Here is a 27,963-nt window from a genome sequence, read left to right as displayed (position 1 = left end):
GGAAAAAAAATCCCAGTTTCGATGGATACTTTTATTATTTATTTCATAGATCACCAACTTCATCTCCCTCCTTCCCTCCCTCCCTCCTACAATTGTAATTTCATCTTATTTCCATGCTGAGTAGCGAAACAATGACAAAGCTAATCAGAATAAGCTACTCCAAAAACAGAACTAAGCCAACAGCTTACTTTCTTTCAACAGGCAAATATAAATATGTGCACTCTAGAATGCACAATGTTTTAGTCACTAAGAAATTCAAATGGGATCTTGGAGAATGTAGGCAAATCCAGGGTGTGGTAAAGATGAGCTGAGATGCTGTGCAGCTGATTTAAGGTTCCTGGTGCTGCACCTCTTGGCCACTAGCTGAATCTTGACATGGGGGGAGATTTTAGCTAATACCAAATAGAGATGCGGAAAGCACTAAATTGACTTAGGGGATGTGCACAGGAACCAAAAGGCAGGAAAGTACTAAACATTGCTGAGCGCGTCCACCCCAGGAAGGACTTTACCTGTTTTTGAGAAAGCACACAGAGACAGTATTAGTATAGGATCCACCAAGCCAGACCTGCCACGTTCTGTCTTCTCAGTAACATGTCAGCTCTTTTTGAGGACATATGGCCAGGAGTTAGGTAACTAACATATTGGGTCACAGGTCAACTAGACTGTAACCTCTTTGAGAGTAAGTCTTTCTAACTCCCCTCCCCACCTCACATGGATGCCAGGAGCTTTATTTGAAGTTCCTTCACTTGTACTACCCAGCTGAAAATGACTGCTAATACACTATCTCCACTCCATTTTACCCACCTCTCACAGCATAACCCCTATCCTTCTCCCAAACAAGCCAAAAACCAGGGAAGAACCTCACCTTCCAGGAGCTCTAAACTGGCACCACCACCAGTGCTCACATGGCTTACTTTATCCTCCGTGTTCCATTTGGCACAGCAAGTGGCTGTGTCTCCACCACCTAATGAATGAAAGCAAAGTAAAAAGGGGAAAGAAAAAAAAAATGATTGGCACCAAAACTGTAGGATAGTGTGCTCTACAAGCCCAAATGGTAGCTGACGAACCCCCAACTCCATTTCATTAAGAGGCTCCTCCATGAATTATATACCTGTTTAGCTCTCAAGATTTAAACAGTGCCAAGAAACCTAGGAAAAGTTATCATGTCCCTTCTACTTTCCTCTGATCAGAATTCTGCCACTTCCACTGGCATTAGCTTCATACAGGACCCCTTACCTATGATGGTGATGCAGCCCCTGGAAGTGGCTTTCACCACTTCGTCCATGAGGGCTTTGGTCCCTCGGGCAAAAGCTTCCCATTCAAAGACGCCCACAGGTCCATTCCACACAATCTGCTTAGCCCTGGCAACAGCCTCAGCGTACTTCTTGCTGCTCTCAGGACCACAGTCCAAGCCCTGTGGGGTAGAGTCAAGGGAGAGGATGAGCTACCAAAAAAAGCTAGTTAGGCAAATACCACCTCCACCAAGACCAGAACTCAAGTCTGAACACCAAAGTTTCTTCTAGAACCAAGATACCCTTCAGTCCTTTAAAAACCTGTTCACGCCCTTTATGGAAGATCAAGTCTAAGGGAAAATCTCAAAAGTTATTTGATAAAAACATTATTAGCCACACTATGATGATTGTGAAGAACTAGATCAGTGTTTTCCAGCCAGGGTCAATTCTGCCCTTCCCCAGGGAGCACATGGCAATGTCTGGAGATATTTTTGGTTGTCACAACTTGCAGGGGGGTGAGGAGGGTGCTACTGGCACCTAGTAGCCAAAGATGCCTTAAACATCTTACAGTGCAACAACAGCCCTCCACAACAAAATAAAACCTACCTGAGACGTCAATAGTGCCAAGGGTGAGAAACACTGAACTAGATCAGTGCTGCTCAGACTTTGGTGTACATCACAATCACCAGGAGGCCTTGTCTGAGCACAGACTGTTGCGCTCCGCCCCCAGGAACTTGCATTTTTTTTAACAAATATCAAAATGATGCTAATGCTGCTGTTCTTGGGACCACACTTTGAGAAACACTGAACTAAATAAAACCCACATGACTATCAAAAGGAAAATGAGTAAGCAAACTAGTATGTCAACATGATACAATTTTATACAGCTATTAAAATGGTAATATGTGAAGAACACTACAATCAACTATTGAAATTAAGTCTTTAATATACATACATTTCCCCATTTATAATCAGTATATTTTTACTATCTTAATGCTTTCATAGAAATTTTTCTTACACAGGTTTCTAGGTAGCAACACAATCCAGAACAGCCCAAACCATGAAAGTACATGGCACCGTCCCCAGCAAACAGTTAAGTACTTAATAAACAATAAATAAAGAAAAAAACAATGGTTTTGTCCCCACATTACTGATGAAGACAGCAGCAATCTGATACCATTGCTTTCCCCCATGGATTCTCCCCAAGGAGGGCTCGAGGGCTCACTGCAACATTTAGAGCCCTCTTTCACAGAGATCTGTAGAGGTGCTTTTAAAAATGCTTGTTGGGCCAGTCTGGTGGCTCAGGTAGTTGGAGCGCCATGCTCCTAACACCGGGGTCACTGGTTCGATTCTCACATGGGCCAGTGAGCTGCGCCCTACAGCTAAGATTGTAAAGAACAGCTCTCCCTGGAGCTGGGCTGCTGTAAGCAGACAGAAGTTGGCTTGGGCTACCATGTGCTGCCATGAGCGATTGGAGACCAGCGTGAGTGGCCGGCAGCTGGCGAGAGCTGCTGTGAGCTGACCAGATGACTGGTGACCAACTGCCTCAGCTGGGGGGAGTGCAAGGCTCCTAATACCAGCATGGGCCAGGGAGCTGTGTCCTACACAACAAGACTGAGAAACAACAGCTTGAACAGGAGTTTGCGGGGGAGGCGGAAGAAGGGGGAAAATGCTTGTTGGTTGGTTGAATGAATGATACCAAATGTTTTTGTTCACTCATACTACCAACCACCCAAATGACTCACCATCCAGCCAGCAGGTATGCCTGAGGCCACAGTGGCTTGGCCAGTCTTGGCATTCTCATCAAACTTGTCAGCAGTGACAAAGTCTACAGGCAAGGTAATTTTCACACCATTCTTCTCAGCTTTGGACATCAGGTCTTTGACAATCTTGGCTCCCTCTTCATCAAACAGAGAAGTGCCAATCTACACAGGGGACCAAGATGGTGAACATCAGCCTCTATGCTAAGAACATGATAACCTCACAAAGCAGACAGGAACCAGATACAATACGATATAAAGGAACAATTCCAAGACAAAAGAAAAACAACTTGTCAAAATAAAAATGGGAGTTTTCAGAGCTCATGTCAGAAGCCGGTTTTCCTTTTTTAAATTTACATAAATTGCTATTTCTCAGAGAGCTATTCCATATCCAGTTGGCACTGGTTTCCTACCTCCATGTTGTTGAGCACCTTAAGGAAGGTAAAAGCCATTCCACCACCAATAATCATCTCATTGACTTTGTCTAGCATATTATTGATCAGTTGAATCTTGTCTGCAACTTTAGCTCTAGAAGGGAAAGCAAGAATCATCACCAAATGAACAAACAATGGACTAAGGAAGTGACAGTACACAGAGCCTGAGTTTTTATTTCAAGGCACAGGAACAGAGAAATATCCCACAAAGTGACAAAAGCATTGGCCAACTTTGCCCTATGTTTCTCCAACCCAAAAGGCTAATCCATTTCTAAGAAATCCTGTTACGGTGTGGCTCTAGACCAAGAAGGGCTAAGAAGACCCACTATTGTCTAAAGGAACCATGAATTCCAAGTGGGTCTATTTTGCCCTTTCTCCCCCCATAAAATTAGAGGGTTAAGATTGCTACTTATACCTAAGGAAGATTGCTAACTGTGGGATTCCCTGAGCCCACTCAGAACTGTCTTAACCCTACAGTAGGGATCAGATTATATACCAAATTAATATATACTGAGCAAAAACACAGATATTGACACTCTTAAGTCTATGCTCAATGGCTGAGACATTGGCTTTACGGCATTCATTATTCTATTGGACCACTTGATTCAACACATTTAATGAGCACTTACTCTGTGCCAAAACTGTTCTAGGTCTCTGAGAAACATCAGTTGGCAAAAACAAAGATCCCTACCCCTTTGGAGCTTATAATCTAGTAGAGGGAATTAAGACAATAAATACAGGCATCCTTTCACCTCCCTATGAGAGGAAAAGGATCTAAACTAAAGAAAAAGTAATTTATTTAAAACACAACCTCTAAAATCCCTCATATGAGTAATAGCTTACTTTCTATACACATTCCTATGTTACCTAAATCCCACTTAAATGAACAAATCGTCTTGGGCCCGTTTCCCTCTTCATTCAATAAACAAGATAAGATGATGGCTAACCTGTGAGAGACCCTATGCTAGGATTTGTGAAATGGAGGTTCAAAATAATAGTGATGTGGGGGAATGGATGATAAGAGACTGTTTATCTCACTTGTAAAGACTGGTCATCACGAAGGGTAAGAACGGATTGACTGTTATACGAGAGAGAGGGAAGAAATAAGTAAGGAGAAAACAGACTCCACCTCTTCTAAAAAATGTGGATATTCTATAGCTCAAATTCCCTACTTCTTCAATAAATTGATGTAATGAAAATAATAAGAGGGGACTAGTATTGAATAAAAGATACCTAAAAACCAAATGCAAAGAATGGACTTCGTTTGGATCCTTATTCACACTAACCAACTGTAAAAAGACATTTCTGAAATTATCAAAACTTCTGAATACAGACTAAGTATTAATAGATGAAACTGTTACATTTTGTTAGGTATAACAGGGTTGTTATTTAAAAGAAATCTCCACATCAGTTATGAGGTGCATACAGAAGTATTTTAAGTGAAATTATGATATCTAAGTCTTGCTTTAAAATATTCCTGATAAAAAAAGGATCAGAGGAGAGATGAAACAAGATTGGCAAAAATGTCAAAAATTGTTGAAGCAGGGTGATAGGTACCTGGGAGTTTATTATACTCTTCTCTCAACTTCAGTGCATGTTTGAGTTTCCATAATAACATTTTTTTAATAAAATGTAAAATTTCCCCCAAAGTTGTTAATGGTCTAAGGAGACTACACTGCAAGAAAGGTGGCAAAAACAACCCTCCACATCAACTTCCTTCCCCAGAACAGCTCTTTCAGGCTGAGTGTAAAACTTAATCATAACCAGTAGGTGACACTCACTCCCATATTCCAGGTCTACAGAAGATTAGAGAACAAAGTCAGCTCAAATACTAACCTCCAGTGAAGCAAAGATCAGAGTCTGACCTTTATAACCCAGTGCGCAAGAGGGGCAATGCTTCCAGGACACAGATAACCTGTATCCACCTGAATTATTTTTAGGATCCTGAAACTGGGCTCATGAAGTCTGGGGAGAAACTATGCTCCCTGAAATTGATACCCAACTCCAGAGTCAGCTTTCCTAGGGAAATGCTGAGTGTGTTCAGTCCTATGGAAATAAGTAAGGGTCAGGGGCATCCAGCCATAAAGAGGCTGCTACCTAGATAATCATGCCAAGGGACAGGAAGCTATCTGACCCAAGCAGTTAGGGACCCAAGCAGGTCCCTGTCTCTACCATCTAAAATTTATCCTCCTAGCCTCTTGACCCACAATTCTGAAATTTCTATTTTTAACTAAACCATTAGAATATAATTATCCATATGGTACTTTTCCCCATAGGAGAAAATAATAAATGGTATGTGAAAAATGAGTTCTGAAAGGTATATTAAATACATATGAAAAGATTTTCATAGTTTTTCCGTGCCAGACTGTATGTATGTAAAAGGCTCAAATGCCTCAAAATTTGTTAGATGAGCATCTATGTGGGATCTTTCCCATTCTTCCCTCCAGAACCATCTTCTATCTTTTTTGGCCCTGTTCTGTCCGAGGAAGCTGACCTAAATAGACTGTATCAAGGGGTTCCCCTGCCCTCTGGCTTGCAGCCAACAGGGGGTGGGAGGGGTGCATCAGTAGGAGATTGAAGGGAGATTAGAATAGTTATTTCCCTGGCTCACTCCCTGCTAGATGAGTATCCCTACGTCTCTTGACCAAAAGCTACAGTTCCTATCAGAGGGTCCTGTCCACGCAACTACTGTCTCTGGATTCTGCTAACCATTCCCTCCCTTTGTTCCTTTAGGCCTAGAGATGGTGATGGCTGTTGCCAGCCCCAGATTACTATACTATCCCTTGTGAGTGTCCCTAAAAGCTACGGTGTAGACAGTCGTTTTATTAAATTCTCCTCAGATACCCAGTTTGATTGTGCTGACAATAAACCTCCCAACTTATGGCCGACTACCAGGCCAACACACTACTGAAAGCATGACCTTCATACCCGCCCAGGATGGCCAGGAAGGGTCGCTCAGGGCTCTCCAAGGCCTTGGCAAAGTAGTTCAGCTCCTTCTTCATCAAAAAACCTCCAGCTTTCTGTGGCAGATTGACTCCCACCATGGAGCTAGAAAAGACCAGAAACAGTCACATTTTAGTCCATCCCTACTAATTCCCCCAGTTCCAGAGGCCATCTCCTATTGCTGAAATACTTTCACTTCAGAGATCCCTAAACTGCAACAAAAACAGGTACAAGGAAAGATTTTTCACTAATAGTGCAGGGTCAAGGGGAACAAGTAAAAAGCAATGACTTTAAATATAATTTAATGTACCCAATTATTAGTCTTCAGGCTAAGGGTTTAACCCCGATAAATAATCAGCCAGTTGATGACAACAAAAGAGGATTCCACAATTTGCTTCCTACTAACAGCAAAAAATCCTGATACTAAATGTTCACAAAGGGAGAGCTTTACATGAAATATCCAAACTGAGAAAGAGCAACCACTTAATGAAGTTTGACAAATGGCTCCACAATTCTCAACATTTTTTATTTCCTCTTTGGATCAGGGATACTAAACAAGAGCCACAGTCTAACAGGTAGCTCCAATTAGAGATTGAAGCCATATATTATGTAATTTTACTAACAATTGTCACCCCAATAAATTTAATAAAAATAAAAAAAAGAGATTGAAGCCAATAGGATCCCAGTAAAATACAGAAATCTACAAAAGCTCGGGCTGCTTGAGGAAATAGAGGACTACAGTGCCCCAGCTCATCATCAAACATGACTCTTAGTACCTGTGGGCCCGGTGAGCAGTGCCAAAAGCATCATTGACATATACATCCCCTAGCTTGGAAAGTGAAGTTCGGAAGGCTTCTATTTTAGCTGGCTCGGCTTTAACCTGCAGAGAAAGACAAAACATGGGAAAACCAACAACAGGAAATGTTGATGGCTGCAAAGACAACTGTAAAAGGATTTCATAGCAAGAGTCCTCTTTGAATACCTCTAAAGACCCTGAGTTGGTAGAACATCAATTTTTACAATTAGCAACGGGATCTATTCTTTCTTCCAAATATTCTAGGTCTTTTGGTCATTTCTGCATGTTTCTGCTCTCCTTCGCCTTTCCTCAAATTGCAGTCCTAAGATTCCCAAACCATGGCTTAACCTCTAATCATATGAAACTAACAACATCCCATTGGCCTCTCCCCAACTCCTAGGAAAAGATTCTGATGATTCTTCCCTCTCCTTATCTTGACTCATTTCCTAATTTTAACACATTCTCCTTATAAGTTAGGATTACACTTGATTCAAAATGCTGGCTATCAAGGCCTTTCTGCAAAGGGAAAGAGGCCCTCACACACATTCCTCATGAAAGCAACAAGGGCAGGCTGGGACAGAGAAGGCAGATGGAAACAAGACAAGAGAAAACGACCCCAGAAGCATTTTATATTTATTAAAAGGAGGTATTTGATATGGTCTTTTCCGAAGTTAGGCATCTGATAAAACAAGAAATAGAACTTTACGAGAGAGAGAGAGAGAGAGAGAGAGAGAGAGAGAGAGAGAGAGAGAGAGAGAGAGAAAGAAAACAGGGCTTTGAAATGTCAGCTCCCTACCCAGGGACCCAGAGCGAAAGGGAGAGAAAGGAGAATGGCAGGATGAACAGAGGCTCCAGAAGGAGACTAAGCGAAGATGCACAGAAAGCCAGATGAAGGGAGACAGGGCACAGAAGAAGACACAGTATGGAGCAGACGTTCATTTTAGTCACTGCCCACTCGCATCCTCCTATGTACCAAGATGAAGGAAGCTGCCACAAAGAACAGGGGCTTTCCTCCAATGACCCAAAGAATGCAGGGTCATTAATGCTGAAACTAAAGACTGTAGAGCCCCCATAATCTCTATAGAATGGAATAGCATCTGCCACTGGGGACTGGAAGATTAATGTAGTAATGAAAACATTGCCCAAATGGCACGAGACCTGGGTACTATGCCCAGCTCTGACACTAATTCACCATGCAATCTTTGCAGGTGTTAAATATTTTATATTTGTCATGTCATTTAATCCTCAGAAGTCCTTCAGAGGCAAGTATATTATCAACCCCACAGAGTTCAGGTGGCTTGCCGAAGTCACACAGCTAGTAAGTGGCAGGGCCAAGATTCAAACCCAGGCGGTCTGATTCCTGGGTTTTTGCTTAGCCTCTGTAACTATTGCTTCTCTGCTATTGTGTAACCTTTGGCAAGTCTCGCTCTATCCTTGAAATATTCTCATATATTGAAAAGGCATGATAAAAAAAGGCATAATAATCCCTCTGTTTAAGAACTGTTTGAGGAAAAATGGCAAATTGAAAGCTCTTCATGAAATAAGGGGCTATAAAATCAAAACCACAATGAGATATCATCTCACACCTGTTAGAATGGCTATCATCAACAAGACAAATAATAGCAAATGTTGGAGAGGCTGTGGTGACAAAGGAACCCTCATACACTGTTGCTGGGAATGTAAATTGGTACAGCCACTGTGGGAAACAGTATGGAGGTTCCTCAAAAAATTAAAAATAGAATTACCATATGACCCACCAATCCCTCTCCTGGGTATCTACCCAAAAAGTCTAAAAACATTTATCTGTAAAGACATATGTACCCCTATGTTCATTGCAGCATCATTCATGGTGGCCAAGACATGGAAACAACAAAAGTGTCCTCTGATAGATGATTGGATAAAGATGTGGTACATATATACAATGGAGTATTACTCAGCCATAAGAAAAGATAAAATACTGCCATTTGTGACAAGATGGATGGATCTTGAGATTATCGTGCTAAGCAAAATAATTCAGACAGAAAAAGTCGAGAACCATGACTTCACTGATATGTGGGATATAAAACTGAAAGCAACAAGGAACAAGACAAACAAAGAAACAAAAACTCATAGACACAGACAACAGCTTAATGGTTACCAGAGGGGAAAGCGGGAGTGGGGATGCTAGAAGAGGGGGTCAAATATATGGTGATAGAAGGAGAACTGACTCTGGGTGATGAACACATATTGCAATATATAGATGATGTTTTATATAAATGTACACTTGAAACCTATATAATTTTACTAACCAATGTCACCCCAATAAATTTAATTTAAAAAGTGCTATAGAAATTAATAATAATGAGAACGCATTTCTCATTTTTGATCTGCCAATAACTAGAAGGAAGATCATGCTCCCAAAAGACCAATGCAGGTACACTGAATAAAGGAAACATTTTATGTCCTTACATTGGGTTTTTTTATCCATTTTAAACTCATGACTGGATCCTGAAATTTTAAGCATTGAAAGCCACTGGAGACTAAATGTAAAGTTAACTAACTAAAAAGTCACAGACTAGCATTGTTGGTTCACCACTTCCTGAATAAAAGGTTTCGCCTCAATTTGCAGGTTGCCGCCTGTCACTTCTAAACCTTAGAGTCTGTGCAGCTTGAGTTTCCGTCTAAAAGGGCACCAAATTTTAGGCCAGCATGTGACTCCTACTATTATAGTAAGACCATGCCAAAGGCAGGGTAAGGCAAGACCAGGGCTTGCAGTGCTAAGAAAAGAAACTGCTTGAAAGCAGGCACTCGGATAACCTTAAGAAATGTCAGAAGTACAACAAGCGACTGAGACACTAGCCTCAGATCATCTTATTCCCCAAGACACTAAAGACCTTAAGATTCGAAAAGTACTAAAATAGTGCCTTCAGCTTCCTTTCTTCTAATAAGGCAAATTCCAAATCATCCTCAAAGAGTCAGCTTTAGTAGTCAATATTTGAATTCTGGTGGTCAGGTCACAGTAATGTTTTGTAGGTTCTCTATGGCTGCTTTTTGAAAATTTTTTTTGGTTCTTTTTTAGGGTGTGTGTGTGTGTGTGTGTGTGTGTGTGTGTTCCTATGGTTGCTTCTGCACAACAGCAAAGTTGAGCAGTTCCAACAGAGACCATATATGGTTGGGACTGACTGTATGGCCCACAAAGCCTAAAATATTTACTGTGTGGCCTTTTACAGAAAAACTTTGCTTATCTAATGGACTGAGCTATAGAGAAAGCCCAGCAACAGAACCACTGCCTCTAACTTTAGTCAAATGACTGCCTTTCTGAGACTTAGTTTCTTTATGAAATTATGATACTTGTACTTCCTTATCTTAAAGAAAAATTTGAAAAAAAATGCTTTACACTTAAGAAAAATGCCTTAAATCCAAGGCAATTATTATTATAACCATCATTTACCAACTACAATCAATTGTCCCAAATAGTCCATTTCCACTTGACTTTAGGAAAGTACTTTTTCTGCTCACACAATTATTTTATAAGAAAATCCCAATCATATGAAATTTAATTAGTTTCAAAATACCAAGCTCAAGCTTTAATTTCCCTTCTAAATAATACAGATTGTCCTTCCATTAACACACTAGGGCCTGTCGCTTAGAAAAATTGTTCCAGCCTTGACAAACAAAAAATCTACCACTGACTCTGCTTGAGGAATACCTTGTGTAGTGTGGACACTCACCCGCACAACTACCTGTGAATGTCTGCTGTCAGTACTTGGGAATCACAGCTTACGCTTCAATAGAATTATCACATACTGTCAGAAAAAATTCTCATGTATTATAGGCTAGGTGTGGAACAAAGGAACAATTATAAGTAGCATGTTCTCTGAATATTCTTATACCCAAACGTTCACATATTTTTCAAAGGTATTTCCTAACCCCTTGAACATAAAGAGGGCTTCTGAGATGCTGGCAATATTCTATTGCTTGACCTAGGTGATGGCTACACAGGTGTTTACTTTGATGATTCATCAAGCTGTGTATTTTATATGTATACTTCCAGAATAGATATCTAAGGAAAAATAAACATGAGCTTCCTCTATTCTTCAATCACAGCCCTTTATAGACTCATCCCTCCTCATCCCCACTAATGTCAAAAATCACAGATCCTAACCTTGTTCCCAGAAGCATCTTTTCCCTTCCCTTCTTCCTCCACATGAAAGCGAAGGTTCTCCAGCAGGATGACAGACCCAGCAGCTGGGTCAGCACAAGCTTTCTCCACTTCAGGGCCCACACAGTCCTTCAAGAACAAAACATCCCTGGGGAGAGCACAAGATAGAGACACTTGAGCAGTCTGAAAGGTAAGAACCAGTAACAACATGCTTAACAACATCTGTCACACAGTCCACGAGCACGAGAGCCTGGCACTCACCTGCCCAGCAGAGATTTCAGTTCTACAGCAACTGGCTCCAAGGAGTACTTGTCAGGCATGGGGACGCCATCAGGCCGGCCTAGGTGACTCATAAGAACAACTGACTTGGCTCCATTGTCCAAGCAGAATTTGATGCTTGGAATGGCAGCCTTGATCCTGCAACCAAAAAGAGACAGCAGGTACAGCAAGGTTATTCCTAGGAATTAGTGGGAAATATTTTATTCATGACCTCATAAAACATAAGGGCCTTTTCTTCTCCAAATTCCTTCAGATCTACTTTCGGCAACTCAATGATGATCCTCAGGCTCATGTTCAGGGCAAGAAGTTAATTACGATGCCAAACCACCAACTAGGATTGTACATTCTCATGTTCTGCCCTTTGTGCAGGAAAGAGGTAACATAGCTAGCAGGCCTGAAGCTGCTATCTTTTGAAGGACCTGCTTGCAAGGTTGACTCTTGGCTGGTGTCTACAACTTGACTTTTGAAGGGGTCCCTCAGTTCTTTAACTGACAAGGGCCACTCACTGTTCCCAGACCACAAACAAGGCCATTTATGCTGAACACCTACTTCCCTCTGGGTATCTGGAATTTTGGTAGTTGCATAGGTAGAGGGCACCTACAGGACCAGCTCCCAATAGAAACCTTGGGGACCGAGTCTCTAATGGGCTTTTCTGGGCAAAAACATGGTACAAAATTACTGCATTTTTCGTTGCTGGAGAAAGGAGCACACTCAGTGTATCTTCTCGCAGGAGGTAGAGGGCATCAGAAGCCCACGCATGGATTTCTCCAGACTCTGCCTGTGTCTTTTCCTATTGCTCATCCTGTCATATGCATCTTTTCACTGTAATAAACTTAACAGTGAGAACTATATGCTGAGTCCTGCAAGTCCTAGCAAATCACTAAACATGTAGATGGTCTTGAGGACCCTGAAACACCCCTCTTATGTGACTGGAAAAAATATAAAATCTCTAAATCTTAAAACCATTAAAGGAAATTTGGAGAGAGTTGTAGTAACTTTTCTGCACTCATTACAGATCCTAAGTCACTTTTTTATGTAGGAAAAAATATATATGCATTATAGAGAATATGGTTTACATGATGCATCACATTTACTACATTACAGTATAACCAAAAAATTATTAAACTTCCTTTAAACATTATTTCAAATTTTTGTTACAAGCCTGATACTAACTTTCCATTTTTGCCAGTCTTTAAGAAAAAAAATTGATAACAAAGAAAATCATTTATTTATTGAACAAATATTTATTGAAGGCTTCTTTTGTGCCAGATACTGTTCCAGATTCTGAGAATACAACAGTAAATAAAACAGTCTCTGCTTGCATGGAAGCATAATTCTAATGATGGGAGAGATAACAAACAATAAACAACCAAAGCATATCTATCTCAGATGGTTATAAGAGCTATGGAGAACAGAAAGCAAGATAGGGGGACAAGAATGATTGGGGAAGAGTGGTGGAAGGGATTTTAGATAGGGTGGCCAGAGAAAGTCTCTCTGCTAAGGTGACATTTCAGCAGAATATGGAGTAATAAAAAACCTAGTTATGTTTCTAAAATAGCGTATGCTATTTGGCAGATATAAAAACTCATTTATACCAAATAAAGAGAAAACATTTATCAGGTCCAAAGTCTGCCCAATGAAGCCACGGGGTATCCCTGACTGGCAAGTTTTATTATTTCTAATGCTTCATTTTGTTAATCAACTCCATGGATTTCTGAAAATGAAAAGATCTACTCAGACATGTTTCTCTGCTTTTTATTCATAAAATACCTTGATAGGCATATTTCCGATCTTTTCTGTGTGCTACAGAGAATAATGAAAATCAAGAAAAGTCAGAGCTGCCTTGTACCCCTGTACAGCAGAAATGTGCTTGGCAGATTGTCAGGCTCTACTCTGGGGCCCATATCTGAACATGCTCTGGGTCTAGACCTGTACTGCCCAATATGGTAGCTGTCAGCCACATGTACCTCTTTAATACTAGAAATGTGACTAGCCCAGACTGAGATGTGCTGTAAGTGTAAAATACATGCTGGATCTCAGAGACTTAATAGAAAAAAAGTTAAACGCCCTTTGAGTGGTTTATTGATTACATATTAAAATCATTATTTTGGACTTACTGGATTAAATACAATATATTTCTAAAATTAAGTTAACCCATTTCTTTTTACTTTTTTAATGTGACAACTAGAAAATTTTAAATTACATGCAGCTCATATTATATTTACATTAGCCAGCATTGGTCTGGAAAGCATCTTTCCAGGTCAAACCCTTCACTTAAAATTCAAAATAGTTGAAGGGACTAAGAAGTACAAATTGATAGTTATGAAACAGTCAAGGGGATGTAAAGTAAAGCATAGAGAATACAGTCAATAATATTGTCATAACTGTGTATGGTGCCAGGTGGGTACTAGACTAGTCAGGGGATCACTTCATAAATTATATAAATGTCTAACCACTATACTGTACACCCGAAACTATTACAAAATAATGTTTAATGTCAACTGTAAATGAAAAAAAAGTTAAATCAAAACATTCTTTTACAATCTAGTCAAGGGGCAGCCGGTCAGCTCAGTTGGTTAGAGGGCAGTGCTCTTAACAACAAGGTTGCAGGTTCGATCCCCACATAGGCCACTCTGAGCTGCTCCCTCCACAACTAGATTGAAACAACTAGAGGATGGGTCCTAGAAGAACAAACTTAAATAAATAAAAGTTTTTTAAAAAACAACAATCTAGTCAAAAGCAAAAGCAGTACTACCATCTAAAATTTCTGCTTCTGAATCTAGGAGCCAAGACATTGGAAGCAGCCTAAGCAGACCGAAAATACTACTTCTGAAGTCCTTTCCCTTAAATCAAAGTTCTCAAAAACTGATTTTATCTGGGCCATCTGGAACACTACATGTAAGCTTAATAATTATTGGTATTAAAAAAATCCTTCTTTTGCAGAGTTCTTCATTTTGCAAGGGAAGTCTAGTAACTTTAAATTCTGACATTTTTTAAAACATGCAATATGAAATCTATGTAATTTTACTAACAATTGTCACCCCAATAAATTTAATTAAAAAAGAAAAAAAAAAAACATGCATAACCCCAAATTCTTCAAATTTTCAAAAAATGGGGGCAGAAAAAACATCACTTTAATTTTTTTTTTCAATTTCTACATTCTCATAAGAAAACAGAACAGATGGTGGGTTGGTGGAAAGCCAAGATCATACGGCATAAGTTACCACAGTTCCACAGTAAGAAAGGAAAACCATTTCATCCTTTATACCCACATCCATGCACATAAACCTAGCTCAAGGCTAAGCAGGGACCTTACCTCTGGTTGTTCGTTATCTGGTTGTTCTTCATAGGAACATTGAAGTCCACTCTAAGAAAGAAACACAGTTTCAGGTTCAGAGCCATGACCAATGTATTGTTCTCTCAAAGATTAGAAGCACTTTTAGTAAACCAGTTAAAAAAATTGGAAGTTCAAAACTCACCTTAAAAACAGTAAGCGGTATTAGAAGACAAGATAGTGGTTAGTTATGGGGAGGAGGGTGAGAGTGGTGACTAGGATAGGACACCAGAGGGGACTTCTGGGGTTCTGGTAATGTTCTATTTCTTAACCTGGGTGATTGCACAAATATGCTCATTTTGTGATAATTCTTTTAGCTTATGATTTGTGCCCTTTTCAGTATGTATCTCGTACTTTACAAGATAATTTTTTTTTAAATAAGGGGTGATGGTTAGCTCAGTTGGTTAGAGCGTGGTGCTGATAACACCAAGGCTGCCAGTTCGATCCCCACATGGGCCACTGTGAGCTGTGCCCTCCTTAAAAAAATAAATAATAAAATAAAAAATAAAATCTAATTTAAATAATAGGAACTAGCCCTAAAGAACTAAGAAGTTAAACCCTGTTCCATCTAAAAAGATTTCTATGTGGGCCTAGCATGACAGTATCTAATAATAGTGGCAGCTGGAGGTATGAGGGGTAATAACGAACACATCTTGATTCTGAGTCCTTTGATATTATTTCTCGGTCCTTATGAAGCTAACATCACTCAAAAGAAAAAAAATAATAACTAGAAAAATAAAACACATCAAGAGAACACACTTTTTGGAGAAAGCCTGAGGCCTCGAGACCAGACAGAAACCCAGTGTCCAAGACCAAGTTTATACAGTATCTTTCAAGCAAAACAGCAAAAATAAGATGGCCTCTTTCAAAAGAGCCTGAGAGGAGTGAGTGGAACACATGACCTTGCCCACCAGACAAACAGGTAATTAGAAAGGAAGTGATCAGGATGGTACAAGCAATAATTTACTGCAGTCTCTCCTTTCTTAACCAGCAGTTTACTGCTTTACCATTTTTAAGAACGGTAATTTCTTCCCCCTTCTTCTAAACTCCTTGGAACCTCAGCCTACTTCAATCTGACTGAAAACAACGTGTGGTAGCTTTTTGTAAGGTCTAAGTTTTGTCTGCTAAGATCCTTTTTAAGTGATTTCTTTCTAAATCTGTAGAATGTGGATAATAGTATCTACTTCACAGTTACTGTGAGAATTAAATGAGTTAGCAATTTGTAAAGTTCTTAGAAGAGTATCTGGGCCACAGTTAATACCATGAAAGTGGTAACTATTATTATGTTAATGTTTCTCCAAAATATAATTCTGTGATTTAAAAGGCAGATCTGTTTTATATCCCATTTATAAAGGAAGTCATATGATTCTCCACTTTTTCTGATTTATTTCACTTAGCATGATAATCTCAAGATCCATCCATGTTGTCACAAATGGCAGTATTTCATCTTTTCTTATGGCCAGGTAGTATTCCATTGTGTATATGTACCGTATCTACTGAAAGCAACAAAGGAACAAGACAAACAAACAAAGAAACAAAAACTCAAAGACACAGACAACAGTTTAGTGGTTACCAGAGGGTAAGCGGGGGAGGGGTGCTAGAAGAGGGAAAAGGGGGTCAAATATATGGTGATGTATTATAGAAATGTACACTTGAAACCTATATAATTTTACTAAAAAAGGCCACCCCCAATAAATTTAATAAATAAAAAAAGAAGCCAATCACAAGAGCAAAAAAGGCAGATCAACCATTACTAATGTTAACCTACAAATAAGAGACTTTTCAAAGTGAGAGGCAATAAGCATTTATAGAGATCAATAAAAATAGCTATTTGGGACTCACTGAGTAAGGCAGAAGTCCAAATAGTATTCCAATTAGGAGACAAAAAGCAATGGGCATTTATGAGAAAGGGAAGGGGACCAAGTACATCAATAGAAGGAAGGCATTTCTACCCGTGCAGATAATATAACATAGTGATGTTAATTCTAAACAATGTTTCTAACTTTCTTTCCAGTAGTCACCAATCATAATAACTGATTTCTTGTTATCTTTGCAAACAGTTTTTTGGAACAAAATATTGTGTAGGCCCAGTCCAAGGGTTATTCTGCCGTTTTAACATTTCAAAGATTTGAGGCATAAAACATGAAAGGCAGTTCCTCTGGCATGGCACCTCTGGCTTCATTTATACTGCTGTTTACACTAAAAACAGCTAGCAGCATGTGCTACGGGACTACAGGGAAAGGTACGAGCTAGTCAAGAAGACTGCTGCCATGCTTGATCATAAAGCTCCATTCCTAGTCCTTCCTCTCAAAGGCTGAGGCCTGGCAGACGGTTACAAGATCCTAAGCCTACTAAGAAGACCATCAATATTCTAAATCCCCTAGGCCTATATGGGCATACATCAGAGATAGTTCAAGTTCAATTCCAGACCACCACAATAAAGTGAATATTGCAATAAAGAGTCTCACACATTTTTTTTGTTTCCTATTGCATACAAAAGTATGTTTACACTATACTGTAGTTTATTAAGTGTGCAATAGCATTATATCTTAAAAGGCATATAAACCTTAATTAAAAATACTTCTGATTGATTTAACTTAGGATATCATCCTCAAGGTCCATCCATGTTGTTGCATAGGGCAGGATTTCCTTTTTTCTCGTGGAAGAATAATATTCCACTTTACATATATACCAAATCTTCTTTAGCCATTCATCCATAGATGGACACTTAAGTGGTATCCATATCTTGCCTACTGTGAGTACAGGCATACCTCAGATATATTGCGGGTTTGGTTCCAGATCAATGCAATAAAGCAAATATCAACAATAAAGTGAGTCTCATGATTTTATTGGCTTTGCAGTACATATAAAAGTTACTTTTACATAATACTGTAGTCTATTAAATGCACAACAGCATTATGTCTAAAAAACAATGTATATATACCTTAATTAAAAAATACTTTATTGCTGAAAAATGCTAACCATAATCCAAGCCTTCAGCAAATTGTAATCTTTTTGCTGGTGGAGGGTGTTCCCTCAATGTTGATAGCTGCTGACTGATCCGGGTGGTGATTGCTCAAGACTGAGGTGCCTGTGGCAATTTCTTAAAATAAGACAACAATGAAGTTTGCCACATTGATTGACTCTTCTTTTCATGAACAATTTCTCTGTAGCACGCAATGCTGTTTGGTAGCATTTTACCCACAGAACTCCTTTCAAAATTGGAGTCAACCCTTTCAAATCCTGATGCTACTTCATCAACTAAGTTTATATAACATTTTAAATTATTTGCTGTCATTTCAACAATCTTCACAGCATCTTCACCAGTAGATTCCAGCTAAAGAAATCCCTTTCTTTGCTCATCCATAAGAAGCAACTCCTCATTCATTAAAGTTTTATCATGATATCACAGCAATTCAGTGTCACAACTTCAGGCTTCACTTCTAATTCTCTTGCTATTTCTACAACAGTTTCCATCTGTAGTTACTTCCTCCACTGAAGTCTTGAACCCCTCACAGTCATTCACGAGGATTGGAATCAACTTCTTCCTAACGCCTGTTAATGTTGATATTTTGACTTCTTCCCATGAATCACGAATGTTCTTAATAGTATCTGGAATGACGAAAACTTTCCAGGTTTTCAAATGACTCTGCCCAGATCCAGCAGAGGAATAATTATCTATGGCAGCCATAGCCTTACAAAATGTGTTTCTTAAATAATAAAACTTTAAAGTCAATATTACTCCTTGATCCATGGGCTGCAGAATGAACTTTGTGTTAGCAGGCATGAAAACAACATTTATCTCATCTCCATCAGAGCTCTTGGGTGACCAGGTACATTGTCAATGAGTAGTAACATTTTGAAAGGAATCCTTTTTTTTCCCTGAGCAACAACAGTGGGCTTAAAATATTCAGTAAACCATGTTGTAAACAAGTGTGCTGTCCTCCAGGCTTTGTTCCATTTATAGAGCATAGGCACAGCAGATTTAGCATAATTCTTAAGGATCCTAGGATTTTCTGAATGGTAAATGAGCACTGGCTTCAACTTCAAGTCACCAGCTACATTAGCCCCTAACAAGAGAGTCAGCCCGTCCTTTGAGGCTTTTTTTTTTTAAATTTAGTTTTAGATTTTTTTTTAACAGGACTTTACTGGGGGAACAGTGTGTACTTCCAGGACTTTTTTCCAAGTCAAGTTGTTGTCCTTTCAATCTAAGTTGTGGAGGGTGCCGTTTAGCTTCATGTTGTCCTTTCAGTCTTAGTTGTGGAGGGTGCAGCTCAGTTCCAGGTCCAGTTGCCATCGCTAGTTGCAGGGGGCACAGCCCACCATCCCTTGCGGGAGTCCAACTGGCAACCTTGTGGTTGAGAGGATGCGCTCCAACCAACTGAGCCATCAGGGAAGCAGCTCAGCTCAAGGTGCCGTGTTCAATCTTCGCTGCAGGGGGCGCTGCCCACCATCCCTTGCGGGAGTCGAGGAATCCAACTGGCAACCTTGCAGTTGATAGGATGCACTCCAACCAACTGAGCCATCAGGGAAGCAGCTCAGCTTAAGGTGCCGTGTTCAATCTTAGTTGCAGGGGGCGGAGCCCACCATCCCTTGCGGGACTCGAGGAACTGAACTGGCAACCTTGTGGTTGAGAGCCCACTGGCCCATGTAGGAATCGAACCGGCAGCCTTCGGAGTTAGGAGCATGGAGCTCCAACCGCCCGAGCAACCAGGCCGGCCCCCTTTGAGGCTTTGAAGCCTGGCACTGACCACTCCTCTCTAGCTATTAAAGAAAGTCCTAGATGGCGTCTTCTTCCAATATAAGGCTGTTCTGTCTTCATTTGCAAAACTGTTGTTCAATGTAGCCGCCTTCATTAATGATCTTAGCTAGATATCCTAGATAACTTGTTGCAACTTCTACATCAGCACTTGCTGCTTCACCTTGCACTATATGTTCTGTTACTTCTTTCCTTAAGCCTCTGAACCAACCTTTGCTAGTTCCAAACTTTTCTTCTGCAGCTTCCTCACCTCTTTCAGCCTTCAAAGAATTGAAGAGAGTTAGGCCCTTGCTCTGGATTAGGCTTTGGCTTAATGAAACGTTGTGTTGTGGCTGGCCTGATCTTCTATCCAGACCACAACTTTCTCCGTATCAGCAATAAAGCTGTTTTGCTTTCTTATTATTCACATGTTCACCAGAATGGCACTTTTAATCTCCTTCAAGTACTTGCATTTACAACTTGGCTAAGTGTTTGGCACAAGAAACCTAGCTTTCGACCTATCTGTTTTTGATATGCATTCCTCACTAAGCTTAATCATTTCTAGCTTTTGAGGTAAAGTGAGAGATGTGCAACTCTTCCTTTCACTTGAACACTTAGAGGCCATTTGTAGAGTTATTAACTGGCCTAATTTCAATATTGTTGTGTCTCAAGGAATAGGGATGCCCAAGGAGAGGGAGAGAGATGGGGGGACGGCTAGTTGGCTGAGCAAGTCAGAACCCACACAATACTAGTAAGTTTGCTGTCCTATATGGGTATAATTCGTGGCACCCCAAAACAATTACAACAGTAACATCAAAGATCACTGATCATAGATCACCATAACAAATACAATGTTAATGAAAAACTTTGAAAGATTGCAAGAAATTCCAAAATGTGATACAGAGACACGAAGTGAGCAAATGTTGGAACATGACACCTGCAGACTTTCTCAATGCAGGATTGCATAAACCTTCAATTTGTAACAAAAACGCAATACCCGTGTGATAAAGTGTAATAAAGCGAGGTATGCCTATACTCCAATCTACCTCACTGAAGAGCAGCCTTTCCAAAGGTGGTTTGAGGGAATAATTCTATATTCAAATATTTTAATTAAAGAAAGTCTTCAAAAGTAAAGGTGGTATACATAAACTTCTGAAGAAATTCACTCTCCTTAGTTTCAGGTTACTCGATTCTGATTCTAACCATTTTCTTTAAATATCCTGAACAAGGCCCTCGCCAGCCTTAAAGTACATTCCAAAGAGGCTCTAGTATCCATTTACCACAGGTTATTTTCTCTCCCCTACAGCCTCCCAGAAGGCCTGTGGTCAAAAGGGCTAAGGGCATGAGGCTGAGCATAAGCCACCCCTCACAGTGCTGCTCCCTACCCCCAAGCCCTTACAGGGAGGAAATTCTAAGGGCAGAAACACTCAAGACTGTCTCATCTACCTAACCAAACTGCCATGGCATAGCATACTGATGAGAATTGGACTTGTACTCTCCCCTCATTGCCTGTGGATTACCTCCCCTTATCATCTCCTAGACTCTCAACGACAGCTCTGCTTTTAGCCCCTCCCCTCTGTGGACTCTACCATAGAAACTGCTCTTGCCTACCCATTCCACTTGTTCCATTCTACATAAGATCTGCACCATTTCCTTTCCCTCCCTGAAATACTCCCAAGCTTAACCATAGGCATGAAGTCAGATATCACTACACACCTATCAGAACGGCTGAAATAAAAACATAATAACACCAAATGCTGGCAAGGATGCAGAGACTGATCACTCATACACTGCTGGTGGGAATGTAAAATTGTGTGACTGCTTTGGAAAACAGTCTGAGAATTCCTCAAAAGATCAAGCATATGACCCAACGATTCTACTCCCAGGTGTTTACCCAAGAGAAATGACAGCATATGTCCATATCAAGACTTGTGCACAAATGTTCAATGTTCACATCAGCTTTATTGGTAATAGCCCCAAACTGGAAACCCAGGTGTCTTTCAGTGGGTGAATGGCTAAACAAATGGTGGAAAATCCATACCATAGAATACTATTCAGCAATATAAGGAATGAACTACTGATGCATTCCACAACTTGAATAAATTTGAGGGCATTATGCTGAGTGAAAAAAAGCCAATCGCAAAAGGTAACACACTGTGTGATTCCACTTATATAACAGTTTTGAAATGACAAAATTTTAAAAACAGAGGACAGATGAGTAGTGGCCAGAGGTAAGGAATGGAGAGAGAAGGGCCATGACTGAAGGGTAGTATGAGGGAGATCTTGGTGGTGATCAAACAAAAGTTATTTTGTATTTTGATTGTGATGGGAGTTACACAATTCTACACATGTAATAAAACAGCACAGGACTATATTTTATTCTAAAGTCAACTTCCTACTTCTGATATTATATTATAATGATGTAAGATGTAGCCAATGGATAAAACTGGGTAAACACAGGACCTCTTACTATCTTTGCAACCTCCTGTGAATCTATTACTTCAAAATAAAATGTTAAGGGCCGGTCCGGTGGCTCAGGCAGTTGGAGCTCTGTGCTCCTAACTCCGAAGGCTGCCGGTTCGATTCCCACATGGGCCTGTGGGCTCTCAACCACAAGGTTGCCGGTTCAACTCAAGTCCCACAAGGGATGGTGGGCTCCGCCCCCTGCAACTAAGATTGAACACGACACCTTGAGCTGAGCTGCCTCCTGGATGGCTCAGTTGGTTGGAGTGCGTCCTCTCAACCACAAGGTTGCCGGTTCGACTCCCACAAGCGATGGTGGGCTGCGCCCCCAGCATCTAACAACGGCACCTGGACTTGGAGCTGAGCTGCACCCTCCACAACTAAGACTGAAAGGACAACAAATTGACTTGGAAAAAAGTCCTGGAACACACTGTTCCCCAATAAAATCCTGTTCCCCTTCCCCAATAAAAAAATATTTAAAAAAATACAAAAATAAAAAATAAAAAAAATAAAATGTTAAAAATATTGATTTAGTTGGAATGTCAAGTCTCGATCACCTGAAATCTCAAGAGTCCTCGCCAGTGCCATTAAAAACTCTCAAAGGAACCATGTACATCCTTGAGTCTTTGTCCCTGACTGGAAAACTGAAGTATTACGGCAGTTGTAGAGAGTTTTTTTTTCCCTCTGCTCTCAGTTTTTCCTTTCCATTTCTTTTCCGCATCAAGTCTGCTGCTTAACAAGCTACAACATGTTAGAAAAAAAAGCAGTGAGGTTTAAAAAAATGGGGTGGGGGAGCGGACAAGCAAAAGGGGAGTGCTTCACAGTCAGCAAAGCAGTCTGACTGATAACCTCTGAGAGGAAGAAAGGAAATGACATCGCAAAAGCAAGCAGGAAACTTACTCAAAGGTAAGGTCAACTGGTGTCCTAAAAAACTGAGGTGGAATCTGGTAATTATTCAGTCAGAGGTTTCTGACTATCTAAAGTTCCCTCAACAAATCAATTTCCCTTGGCAATCAAAAGCCGGGGCCAGAAGATTCAACTAACAGGGCATCTGAGAGGAGGCAAGTGAAGCAGCCACTACTCAAGAGGCCCCAATTGTGAAACACTGTCAGAACCACCACACAACAGCACTGAAACAAAAAGAAATCTAAGCTGACAAGGCATGGCTGCCTAGGCTTGCCAAAAAGTAATGCTACAATGTTACTCTGTTCAAAGAGACAGTTAGTAATCAGGGAACAAAGTAACTTCCTGTCCTCAAGTCAAATAAATAGAATTCATCCAGATTGGGGGGTGGGGACGGATTATTGACTACAACCTTCAGCAGACAAAAGGTCTGTTTTAACCTGTCCTTGTTCACTATGTCCCAGTATTCAGGGGATCTGGCCAGTAGCCAAAGAGACCCAATTCTAGTCCTGGCTGTGCCACCAATTTGCTAGTTCACTGACCTTGGACAGGTCATTTTCCATCAGCAAAACAGGACTAGCCAATCATTCCAGGGCTCGAGGTTAATCCGTGTTGAATGAAACTTTGAACTCTTGGGCAGCAAGATATTTCATATTAGGTCCAGAGGGAGAAAAGATAAGCACCTCCTACAGTCCTACTCCCAGCCAGCCCAGTAACCATATTTTGCTGTGTATAATGCACTCCCATGCATAATGTGCACCCACATTTTTGGCCCAAACTTTCAGGGGAAAAAATGTTTCGTTTTAATTTTTTAATTCAAATTTTTATTTGTTTACATTTAGCTACCTGATTTTTGTATTATAAAGAAATGTTAGCTTTTTTTTTTAACATATTATGGTACTAGAAATTTTATGTACCAGTAACAAGTTTATGATATTTACACATCATAGAAGGCCAATAACTCTTCATCATTGCAAGCTCGTCTTAAGTTCAACAAAACCAATTATCGTATTCCAGGGTATTATTTTGCATATGGATATTGTTGATTTCTAGAGTTACACTTTTAACTCATTAACATAAATAACAACATTTACATAATGTTTGGAATTAGTACTTTGGAATTTGGAATTAGTACTACCCATATATAATGTGCATCCTTATTTTTCCCTCACAAATTTGGGCCAAAAAGTGTGCATTATACATGACAAAATACAGTAACTCCTCAAGCCAGTTTCCCAGGGGAGAGAGTTATAAAGCCCCAAACTGCAATTGTAGGAAGGCCACCAGCCTGATGCCCCACCTTTTGTCTTTCAGACAGTCCATGTACCTGGTAAGGTCAGTAGAGGAGATGGGAGGAAATAATTAAAACCTATGATCTAGTTGCATTCCAACGTCTGTTTACTTGTCCTGTTTGTCACTGGATATATCCCCTTTCCTTAACATTATCTGAGGGGTAAAAAGGGCCCTTGTCAATACTAGTATGGCTGTAATTCCTACTTTGCCCAGATAGCAAAAGCCTAGATCATTTGGGAAAATGTGGACACCAGGTGTTTCTCATGGCCATAAACTATTGAGTTCTTCTGACTATTCCTATAGCAAGGCACAGAAGGTCACTTGCAAACTAACAGTGGCCATAATGAACTTAGAGGGAAGGGAGAGCTACATGAATTCTTAGGGTGCTCATACAGTCCTCTAATTAATAATGCCTTCATATGTTTAAGCCTAGGGTAAAGGGAGATCCCTTAATGCCTTAAGAGTCTGTTGATACCCAAAAGGTGTCCTCACTTGAATCAGCCCATATCGGGAAAGGGGCTGAATCACCATTCACATGCCTCCCCATCCATCAATCACTTCCCAAAAAGGACAAGAATGCACAATGCTATCAAAGCAAGCCTTTATGGCCCCCCTAAAAGCACCACCCTTGGATCCTCTCAAGGCGTATAACAATCAAGTGCATCAGTTACATACCTAACTATCCTTCTGCACTTTGCTCCTGGCACGCACAAATGTATCACACATTACAAAAAGAATAAATGTAAAAGCTCCATACACCATACTAGTAATTTGGACAGATAAGGGAGAAATCATGTTGGTTACGTGACCAGGGATCCACACGTGCAGAGTAAAAGACTCGAAAGTGCATGGGGAGCCCTCCCCATTTCTAATATCCGGCTTCTCTAGCCACCCCTGAGGGTGAGGGTGGAGAACAGCAAGAATGAGTAGCCACACCCTGCTCTACCATTACCCAGCATGTGTCACAACCCAGCCGGTACAAACCCCACCGCCTGGAGTCCAACCACACGGTAGGGCAGCAGAGGCCTGTTACATAAGTTCTGCAGGGCCGCCTCCGGTGCGCCCCGCCCCACTTCACTCTCCTACCCCAAATGCTTTACGGGTGGTCTACCCCTTAACATCTAAATCAACACCCTCTGGGAAAAATTTCCTCTTGTGCAGGGACCTTTGAAATGCAGGTCGTTTATCATTTGCCTAGGATGGTAGAAGACGGTAGGGAAGGGAAACTAACAAATGACCTTTCAAGGTCCCTGCCTTGGGGCCTAGGGATTTGCAGGCTAAGCCTCAGGTCCCACATCGCCGACTGGGAGCTGGAGGCGACGGAACCGCAAGGTAGGAATAGGAAAGAGGGCAAATTGGGTCCCTGCAATCTGAGCCTTTTCTCGGTGGGTCTACGCCGAAAGGGAAATTACGGCTCGCTTCCTGGGCTGGGGAAAATGAGGTTAGAAATTGTCAAACCCGGGCAAAGCCTCAGCCACAATTGTGGGCAGCCTTGCCTAGGTTGGCCAGGACCCAAAGGGCCGAGCCAAGGGCTAAAAACAACTTTGGGCAGGCGGGGAAGCAAGTCGGCCCTGGCCGGAGAGGCTGCGGCAGAGCCCCGAGGGCGTGCGGGCAGATGTGCAGAATTACCTCATAATGACCCGCTTTCCCTTCACGTTCAGCTTGTCCAGAGTCAGCTTGTTAGAGAGCGACATCTTGACAATATAGCAGCGGCGAGAGGCCGGAGGGTCTAGACAGCGGCGGAGACGGCGACTGTCTTGCGCTGGTGGTAGCGTGCAGAATGCCGAGTTGCGCGCGGGCCCCGCCGCCCCGCCCCCAGCCCCGCCCCTTCCCGGCCGCTTCTCCCAGGGCGCCGTGCACAGCAGCCGCTATTGGAGGCATCCCAAAGGCCCCGGTGCGCTGCCATTGCTTCGAGGCGCTGTCCGTCAAGAGGGAACTAGTGGGACGTGCGGCTAGCATTTGTCACGTCCGGCACGCAGCGAGCCGCTGGGAGTCTTCGTGACTCAGGGCTGGAGCGGGAGGTGGCACCACGGGGCCCCCTGGTGGAGGAGAAGGGAGCCGGATGGCGCCACGGAGCGACACGGAGAGAGTGAGAGGCGAAGGTTGCCGCCTAGGTCCCACGCGCTTGGCAGCTGCAGCGCCCCGCAAAACCACGACAGCCTGGGGAAAAGCGGCCCCACCCGCACCCCAGGGAATTCCGTGCATCCCTACCAGGATCGATGCAAATGGCAACTCCTTTTGGAAAATTTCTCTGGTTTCCCAGCTCCCCAAAATGGAATTCTATGCAAGGCTAAGTGGCTTTAATAATCGAGGCCTCTTAAAAGTCAGAAAAGGCCCAGGTCCTTTCTCCCCCCACCACCACCACTTTTTTTTAATAATAAAAAGTGCAATGTAATTGTTCTAGTTACGACACTGCTAATGGCAAACACATAAAGCATTTTTCATACATCAACTAATGCTCACAAAACTCTGAAGTAGATACTGTCATCCTCATTTTACAAATGGAATAACCGATGCACAAAGAGGTTTAGTGACTTGCTTAGGGTTTCAGATCTTGGAAGTGGTGGATTCAAACCCAGGCAGTCGAGATGTAGAGTCCACTCACTTTACTATGTAATACATTCACCATTGCTAGGAGCTAGGTATGCGAGTGACTAACATACTTACAGAGTTTGCTGGAATGAAGTAATTTGAGTCACAAACATAAAAATGTCCCACATACGGCACTCAATGTCCAAGTAAGATGTAGGAAATACTAATTCATAGTACATTGGTATTAAGACAAAAGTGTGTCTGCCTGAGGATGAGATATAAGTTTAAAGTTGTAAGACACATTAGTTTCTTTCAATCTTGTCAGTGTATTTGGGAAGCCTCCATGGAGTTACTTCCAAATGACTACATTTGAGTCCCACATAGGCCTCTTGGCCTCCCCTTGATCAGCTTTGCATACATTTAGCACTTATTTCATTCCACCTAAGGTTATTTTGGTAGTGGGAAGTAATTCCTTTTGGATAAGATAGACTAGCAACCAAAGGTGTCAGCAGGGAGAGCAAAACAAGCAGACAATCTGACAGCATGAACTTAACAATATTTCCCAATTATTGAGCACTTACTGTATGCCAGACACTCCTAAGGGCTGAACATACATGACTCACTCCTCACAATAGTTTTTTTAATTAGGCACTATTATTATCTGTTTTACAGATGAGAACACTGAAGCTTATAAAGATCAGGAGCTTTGGGGGAGGCCGCATGGCTCAGATGGGTAGAGTGTGTGCTCTCAACAACAAGGTTGCCTGTTTGACTCCCACAAGAGGTGGTGGGCTGCGCCCCCCGCAACTAGATTGAAAATGGCGACTGGACTTGGAGCTGAGCTGTGTCCTCCACAGCTAAGATTGAAAGGACAACACTTGATTTGAAGCTGATGGGTCCTGGAAATACACACTGTTCCCCAATGAAGTCCTGTTCCCCTTCCCAAATAAAATTTAAAAAATGATCAGGAAGTTTTATCCACTACAGATTTGAAATACCATCAAAGAGACAAAGATCCTACACTGGGGAAGGAGTCTGAGACAACACAAAAAGTCCATTGTTGCTGGGAAATAGGGAGGAAGAGATGTTTAAAGTTATACTGACGAGGCAAGGTA

The 27,963-nt window shown here is 41.3% G+C and overlaps 1 protein-coding gene across 1 annotated transcript; it reads right to left on the bottom strand.

Annotated features, from left to right (window-relative positions):
* Positions 1-10: 10 nt before the first annotated feature.
* On the bottom strand, positions 11-26,121 carry PGK1 (phosphoglycerate kinase 1). The gene is made up of 11 exons (XM_019713594.3): positions 25,946-26,121; positions 14,902-14,952; positions 11,568-11,723; positions 11,310-11,454; positions 7,146-7,249; positions 6,355-6,474; positions 3,406-3,520; positions 2,978-3,157; positions 1,237-1,414; positions 866-964; positions 11-509 (listed from the first exon to the last, which is right to left on the bottom strand). The coding sequence occupies exons 1-11, from the start codon at positions 26,008-26,010 to the stop codon at positions 469-471; spliced, it is 1,254 nt and encodes a 417-aa protein (XP_019569153.1). The 5' UTR covers positions 26,011-26,121; the 3' UTR covers positions 11-468.
* Between the last annotated feature and the right edge of the window lie 1,842 nt (positions 26,122-27,963).

The sequence above is a fragment of the Rhinolophus sinicus genome, chromosome 18 (genome assembly GCF_057876585.1).
Source record: "Rhinolophus sinicus isolate RSI-liver-muscle chromosome 18, RSI-T2T, whole genome shotgun sequence".
Lineage (NCBI taxonomy): Eukaryota > Metazoa > Chordata > Mammalia > Chiroptera > Rhinolophidae > Rhinolophus > Rhinolophus sinicus.
Note: the sequence above shows the minus strand (reverse complement) of the source record. Positions and strands in the feature narration are given on the sequence as shown.